This window comes from Acanthochromis polyacanthus, chromosome 22 (assembly GCF_021347895.1).
Source record: "Acanthochromis polyacanthus isolate Apoly-LR-REF ecotype Palm Island chromosome 22, KAUST_Apoly_ChrSc, whole genome shotgun sequence".
Classification (NCBI taxonomy): Eukaryota; Metazoa; Chordata; class Actinopteri; family Pomacentridae; genus Acanthochromis; species Acanthochromis polyacanthus.
The window spans coordinates 28,681,099-28,689,490 of record NC_067134.1 but is presented as its reverse complement, the minus strand read 5'-3'; the positions used below and the strand labels follow the sequence as shown (position 1 = coordinate 28,689,490).

The following is an 8,392-nucleotide window of genomic DNA, read 5'->3' as shown; positions in this document are numbered from 1 at the left end:
TCCTCTGGACATGTCTGAACCATCTCAGTCTGGCCTCTCTGACTTTATCTCCAAAGCCTCTAACATGTGCTGTCCCTCTGATGTACTCATTCCTGATCCTATCCATCCTGGTCACTCCCACATATCACACATCACATATATATTTATTTTTCAGTGGAATTAGTATATATATGTGAATCCTATGAGGAAAAAATATTACAGTATTTTATATATTTATTCACTTTCTAATAGATTTAATTGCCATATTTATTTGCTTTATAGGAATATTTTGATTTATTTATTAATTTCACATTGAATGAAACGGCCAGATAGACTCCGCCCACTGTAGGCGGGACATGTGACGTCGTTCTGACAGATCAATTTGATTGGTGGGTGACATGCCGTCTGTTTCAAATCTGTTTTTCTTCCGGCACCCGTAGAGTCAGACAGGCTAAAGCTAAAGCTAGAAATTAGTATCGGTAGTTCAAGTGTTTGGCGGAAACAGAAGCAGCTCAGAAACAGCAGAATATCTGCGTTTAGTTCAAGAACTATGAAAGGAAAAGCAAAACGCAAGGTAAGACCGACTAAAGCTGAGTTTAACTTCATACATAACTCAACTTTTAGCTGTTTGTCAGTGAAAGTAGCTTCACCACTCCTCTTTAACCCATGAAATATTAATTAAACGCGTTTTTAGTTCCACTAAAGAAGACTGAAAACATGTTGATGTGGATGTTTTCCCTCAATAGTAATTATTTAAAGCGGGATACGAGCTGTTCACTGCAGTAAAACAACACAGCTGTTTATAATACACCTGAAGTCTAAATACTACAGGTGGAAACTGATTAAAATACACCTAAAGGTAAAATACTACAGGTGGAAACTGATTAAAATGCACCTAAAGGTAAAATACTACAGGTGGAAACTGATTAAAATACACCTAAAGGTAAAATACTACAGGTGGAAACTGATTAAAATGCACCTAAAGGTAAAATACTACAGGTGGAAACTGATTAACATGCACCTAAAGGTAAAATACTACAGGTGGAAACTGATTAAAATGCACCTAAAGGTAAAATACTACAGGTGGAAACTGATTAAAATACACCTAAAGGTAAAATACTACAGGTGGAAACTGATTAAAATGCACCTAAAGGTAAAATACTACAGGTGGAAAGCACTCCGCTGATTACTAACTTTATCACAGTTAATTTTTCTCTTACTAGTTTTCTGAAAAGTTCTGTTCAAATGCTCAAACTAAGTATTATTTTATTGAAAATGTGCACATTTGCATCAATATCTCATCATATTCACGTTAATTTTACATTTGGCAGCCAAATGTTGAGAGAGGGATTTATTAAAAATCAGAAAATAGTCACCATCCAGAAAGACCGGTTTTCTCCAGGAGAAATGTGAACGTTTATTAAAACTACGTTCAAAATTAGTTTGTTGTCATATTAGAATGAAATGTTTTTACAGATATGTTTGTGTTTTTGTCATTCCTTCAATCTGAAAATCAGTTTATCTCATGTTTTATGAATAAACGGTTCCATAAATCAGTCTGTAGAAACCTTCAGAATACAGCGAGGAATAAAAGTTTGGTGGATCTAAGTGTAGATTTCTGGATCAGATCAGGAGAAAAAGAACCTGTTTACTGCTTACATCTGTCTATTAAGCATCATGAACAATCACCAGAACTTTGTTTTCATGCAGTAATTATGTCACAATATTAATTTTTTTTGTTTTTTTGCACTAAACTTCCTCACAAGGCCCTGATGAGCAGAAAATACCCTCTGATCCATGACGTCTGCTACAGTTTCAGTCAATCAGAGAATGTTTTGTAGGTTTCTGGTAGATCTAAAGAGTTGAACAGATGTTCACAGGTGTTAGATCTACAGAATATCTGATCCAGCTGTGGTGAATAAACATAAAATCAGAGAAATGTTCCTCTTTCTGCTGGACAGGCGGTGACTTCAGGGAGGCTGACAGGAGCATCCAGAGGGAGTCAGTGAGTCCATCAGCTTAAAAACACAACATTTAACTCATCATGTGTTCCTGTTAGCTCTGATCTGATCCACCTTCTGTTGTCAGAGAGACTCCAGCTTCCTGTCCTGAACCCGCCTTCTCTCTCTACTCCACCGACTCTGAGGACCAGGTGAACATCTGAGCTCCAGAACAACATGTGGACAGCTTGGTTAGGATGATTATGGTTGAAATGAGCAGCAGTACAGAATGCAGGAACATGGATTATTAGGAGACACTGTGCTCCATCCATCATCCATCCTTTAATCCATCCATCCATCTGTCCTCCATCCATCCATCCATCCATCCATCCTTTAATCTATCCATCATCCATCCATCCATCCATCCATCCTTTAATCCATCCATCCATCCTTTAATCCATCCATCCATCTGTCCTCCATCCATCCATCCATCCATCCATCCTTTAATCTATCCATCATCCATCCATCCATCCATCCATCCTTTAATCCATCCATCCATCCTTTAATCCATCCATCCATCCTTCATCCATCCATCCTTCCTTTAATCCATCCATCCATCCATCCTTCATCCATCCATCCATCCATCCTTTAATCTATCCATCATCCATCCATCCATCCATCCATCCATCCTTTAATCTATCCATCATCCATCCATCCATCCATCCATCCATCCTTTAATCCATCCATCCATCCTTTAATCCATCCATCCATCCTTCATCCATCCATCCTTCCTTTAATCCATCCATCCATCAGCCATCCTTTAATCTATCCATCATTCATCCATCCATCCTTTTATCTATCCATCATCCATCCATCCTTTAATCCATCCATCCATCCTTCATCCATCCATCCATCCTTCATCCATCCATCCTTCCTTTTATCCATCCATCCATCCATCCATCCATCCATCCATCCATCCATCCATCCATCCATCCATCCATCCATCCATCCATCCATCCATCCATCCATCCATCCATCCATCCATCCATCCATCCATCCATCCTCTAAATCATTGATTTCCAGTCTTTAAATGGTTGCTGACGTTGGCTGAATGATTTGTGGATTAAACCTGCTTGTTTTTTTTCCAGACAGATGTTGATTTGTTAGGTGGTAGTTTGGTGTTTTAGGATGTGTTTGGAATAATCCCGTCTGTCCTCAGGTCACCACCCTCCATCAGGGTCTGGACCGCTGTGCTGCCTTGCTGGGCGACATCCTTCAGGCTGAAAAAGCAGGTCAGATGAGTTTCCTAACAGTATAAAGCATTTAACAGCCTGTTACCAGTGTTACTCAAACAATTCAGTGAGAGAAAAGCAGTCAGCAGCCTGTTTTGTTATCCTCTATCAAGCTAATGGAGCTTCTTCACTGTGAGGAGCACTATCGGTTGGAGAAACACACCTTAAAGATGAAGTAAAATCATAATAAATGTGTCTTTAAGCCTCACCAAGTCTTCAGAGAACAGTGAAGGTCGGAGCAGCCAGATCCAGACGGTCCACCTCATTAGGAGGGAAGAGCATCAAGAAACTCCCTACAAAGACAGGTACGTGATCCTTAGGAGGCACCATTAGAGGACGGACAGCTGCTGAATGAGAAGAACAAGAACATAACAATAAAGTGTTTCCATCGTTTACCTACTCTCCTATACGGTCCCAGTAAGCCAGGTGGAGCTGAAAGGGTTCTTTGTGTTTGAGGAGATGTTCTATCATTCTTTAGAAATCCCAGGTTTTCTAGTGTGTGTCAGTGATCACAGCTGAACTTTCATGAATCTTCCCCTCCAGTCCAGAAGAGTTCCCAGTCCGGCCAGCGTGGACCAGGAACCACTCCAAGAACCCACCGGTCCACTCCTCCAGCTGCACACTCAGGAGTGAAGCTGCATCCACCCAAGAAACAACCTCACAGACTGCTGCAGTCCTTCACACCTCCAGGACACCTCCAGACCCTCCAGCACCGCTCCCACAGCATCCCTCCACCCAGGACCTCCAGCCCTCCACCCAGGACCACCAGCCCTCCACCCAGGACCTCCAGCCCTCCACCCAGGACCTCCAGCCCTCCACCCAGGACCTCCAGCCCTCCACCCAGGACCTCCAGCCCTCCACCCAGGACCTCCAGCCCTCCACCCAGGACCTCCAGCCCTCCACCCAGGACCTCCAGCCCTCCACCCAGGACCTCCATCCTTCTGGCTGTCCACCAGTCGTCCTCTCATCCAGACCTGCTGCCTCTTCACCAGGCTGGAGCTCCACAGACCGAGGCTGGTGGATCAGAGGAGTTTGTTCCTGTCAGGGATGTAAACATGAAGAAAACATCTGTCAGACACTCAAACATCTGCACCGTGGAGACGTCAGGTCAGCTTCAGCAGGATGAAGAGAAGAAAGAGAAGATGGTTCAGTATCTGCTGGGAGAACTCAGAGCTCTGATCTCTGGACGAGGTACCCTCACATCTGTACCTTCTGATCGTCATCATGTGTGGTTTGATGAGAATAAGAACAGAGTTTAGGAGGAGTCATCTGCTGTTGGTGGACCACATGGAGACATGTCTGTCAGACTGATGTTGCAGATGTTCAGACCAGTCTTATCCAGGATGGAACATCTCAGATCTCTGTCCTGATCCGTGCTGATTAGAACGGCTCTAACTGGAACTCACGTTTATGTGAAACTTCTCACTCTGAGGTTTTAAAGTCATGCTATCTTTAAAACAAAACGCCAAATTAAACCATTTATCAGAAAGAAGAAATGTTGAAAACAGGACGGATCATCAAGGTTTAGGTTACTGAGGCTCCTTAAATCTTCTAAAATCACAATATCTCATTAAAATGTTTTATTCTGTCTCATTTAACATTTCACTAGGATTAACCCGCTAGCTCTAACTGGATTCTGTGGAAAAACAAAGATTATGTAAACCTCAGGGTAACTGAAGCACTCTTTAATAATTAAGGAACTTCTAGGATGAACTGCAGACTGTGTTTGAACAGTAGACAGAAAACAAGGTGGAAACTAATAAAAACATAAGCAGTAAAACATCTGTAGCACCTAGAGCAGGGGTGTCGAACTCCATTCCTGGAGGGCCACTATCCTGCATGTTTTACATGTTTCCCTCTTCCAACACACCTGATTCAAATGATCAGGCTCGTTATCAGGCTTCTGCTGAGCTTGATGATGAGCTGATCATTTGAATCAGGTGTGTTGGAAGAAGAAACATCTAAAACATAGAGGATAGTGGACCTCCAGGAACTGAGTTTGACACCCCTGACCTAGAGCCACCAGGACGGTTACCCTACCTGTTCTATGGAGAAAATAAACATTAAAAGTTGTCACCTGACTGATAAATGAGGGATGCTTACCAGCATGAGGAATAATCTGAATGTTTCTCTGTAATCTGTCCTCTTATATAAACTCAGCCTTTCTGTCCTGTTTCATTCATTATTTGTTCAATCGTTGTCCAGGCGGTGCAGCAGAGATGCTGCTCAGTCAGCTGGACCACACGTTGTCCTCACCACAGGATGGAGGTTCAGACATCCAGCAGACCCACAGAGATCCAGACCTGAAGTCTCTGCTGATCCAGAACAGTCAGCTCCGCCGGTAAAACTCCACCTTTAACCTGGTTTTAACTTCGTGATCCAGACTCTCAACTCTGATTCTGTTTTCCAGACGAGTTCAGATCCTGAACCAGCAGCTGAAGGAAAGAGAGAATCTGGAGAGGAACCAGAACCTGGAGAGAAACCAGAACCTGGAGAGAAACCAGAACCTGGAGGTCCTGTGTGACTCTCAAGGTGAATCCTGTATGAGTGGATGTTCTCTCGTTTTATTCTCTATGGAGCTGACAGGGAGGATTGCGAATATATTTTATTTATAGGACACCGTACAAAGTAGGCAAAGTTGAAACGCATCAACAATATAAAACTTAGAGATGAAAAGAAGGAGATCTGACAGTTGTTGGTGTGAAGGTAGAGCGGGGTGTCGTCTGCATAGCCGTGAACCTGAATGTTGTATTCATGGATTATCAGACCGAGCAGATCGTCTAAGAGAATAATGTTGGTGTCTCCAGTCCTCCGTCTGCAGGAGGAGCTCATTACTGCTCAGTCCAGACTGCAGGAGGTCCAGAAAGACCTGACAGAACTACGGAGAGTCCTTCAGGAGACACAGAACCAGCTGAGAGACAGAGAGGCAGAGAACGTCCTCATGAAGACAGGTTAGACTTCACCTCCATCATCACCTCCATCAGCTGGAGGCTTCATTTCCCGTCCACAGTCTATTTACTGTAGGACTAAACGTCCAGAAGAAGCTTTCAGCCAACAGTCAGTTTTACAGTCAACACTTGGTGCTGATCCTGACACACCGGTGATGAATTAACGTTAACGTAATAAAATAATCTTCTCTAACTTCTGCCTCAGCCCTACCTTCTGTGAATGTTTTGTTCAGACCTGGAGGCCACCAGAAGAAGGCTGCTGGACAGAGAACACGAGGAGGAGAAGTTGGCGTCCCTCACCCAGCAGAGAGTAGAGGAGATGGGGAACCTGAACAGGTGATCCTTAATGAGAGGGTCAAAATATTAGAGACACCCTGTTCCACTAGTTATTTCCTCTGATCTGATTCGATCCACGTTATTTAGTGTCTGCTGAGTCCCAATCTGACAGCAATTATCTAAATAATAAATACTTCAAGTGCCTTAAGTGATTTAAATCAGTCTGAGTCACATCTGATCCACTAATGATGTCAGGTTCACTTCAGAAAACTCCTGATCTGCAAATGAACTCTGTAATGTGGGATTCTGTTCAGGGTTTTGAATAATTTAGGGACAACAATAGTCCTTAAAAGTATCATTTTAGAGAAACCAGTCGTGATACTTGATCTATTTAAATAGTTCTTGTTTATCAAAAACCAGCAGTAAGTTTCATTTTCTTTGACAAATAAGGGCGTTTCTGTGTGACCTCAGACCTTTGACTGGCAGTGTTTGTGAACGTTGTAAAGTTCCAGCAGGACTCTGAAGGGTTGACTGCAGCTCCACAACCTCCAGAAGACATCGAAAACCTGCACACGCATGTCAGAACACGTGTAGATTATCTGTCGTACCTGGTTGTCCCACCAGGTGGAGCCTTTAACAGAAGAAGTAGAGCAGTGGATGTGGTGCCAGAGTTAGCACAGTGTGGAGGTTTTACACCACCGTTCTGTCTTCTTTTTGTCTTGTCTCATTTTGTTGTTTTCTGTTTTGTTTTTATTTTCTGTCATCACTAAATATGAATGTTTTATTAACGTCTTTCTTCCGTTTCCTTGACAGCTCATCAGGTCGTCCTCCTGCTGACTCCTCACAAACTAGACCTTCTGTCCTCCACCAGGATCCATTCCTTCCCTCCAGGGAGCGTATCAGCCGGTACCTCCTGTCTCTGGACCAGACTCACACTGAGGCTGCAGAGGGAGAAGAAAACCCTCCGTTCCATCCTGAACATAGAGACCAACCTCCACAGACTCCAGCTGTTGGACTGAACTCTCCTCTCCGTCCATCACGTGGTTCAGAACATCTGGAGTCAGGGCGAAGGCAGCTGTTTGCCTCCATGATGTCCCAGTCTGACGGAGAATCTGTGTTCTCTGACTGCAGCATGAAGTCTGGATGGACGTTTGACACCAGAGACGAGGCGGCCTTCAGAGACGGGCTGGCAGCTCTGGACGCCAGCATCTCCAGCCTGCAGAGGACCATCCAGCTGGACATGAGGAGATGATGGAGCTTCTGCTGGTTTTATCTGTGTATATATCATCAATCGTGCTGCGTTGTATCCTTCTTCAGAAGCCATTTAAAGGTTTAAAATAAAGTTTGGTTTTATAATTCTTGTCGCTGATGGAGGAGGACCACTAAAGTTCTAGCAGCAGATGGTTTACTGCTGCTGCTCCTGGATGGATTTTTGATCTTCTCTCTTCAGTTTCATTCAGAAGCAGCGCTATGTTCTCACTTACATCTAGTGTTACGTTTAGGAGAACGTTCTGTGGTCAGATGAGTGCAGCATGTTTGGTGAGAACCTGGTCTGGACCACAGTGGATGTTTGGTCCTGATAGTGAAGCATGGAGGTGGAGGTATGATGGTGTGGAGCGGGAAGAGGTCAGAAAGTGTTTATGGATCCACCATGAATACCTCTGCTGTGTTCTCACTGCTGCTGTATCCTGTATACGGTGTTATACTGGTGTTATACTATACTGGTGTTATACTGATACTATACTGGTGTGATACTATACTGGTTATACTATACTGGTGTTATACTGGTGTTATACTGATACTATACTGGTGTTATACTGGTGTTATACTGGTGTTATACTGGTGTTATACTGGTGTTATACTGATACTATACTGGTGTTATAAAGTTCTTGTGGGAAATTTTAAACTAATTCAACAGTTTCTAACTTTGCAATGTCATAAAATCTGATCAAACTCA

At 43.3% G+C, this 8,392-nt stretch overlaps 1 protein-coding gene across 1 annotated transcript; it reads left to right on the top strand.

The window, feature by feature from the left end:
- Positions 1-359: 359 nt before the first annotated feature.
- ccdc14 (coiled-coil domain containing 14) lies at positions 360-8,355 on the top strand. Its single transcript, XM_022212961.2, has 11 exons — positions 360-553; positions 1,941-1,984; positions 2,068-2,131; positions 3,139-3,211; positions 3,415-3,516; positions 3,755-4,402; positions 5,417-5,552; positions 5,622-5,743; positions 6,019-6,162; positions 6,393-6,495; positions 7,249-8,355. The coding sequence occupies exons 1-11, from the start codon at positions 530-532 to the stop codon at positions 7,685-7,687; spliced, it is 1,899 nt and encodes a 632-aa protein (XP_022068653.2). The 5' UTR covers positions 360-529; the 3' UTR covers positions 7,688-8,355.
- Positions 8,356-8,392: the final 37 nt, after the last annotated feature.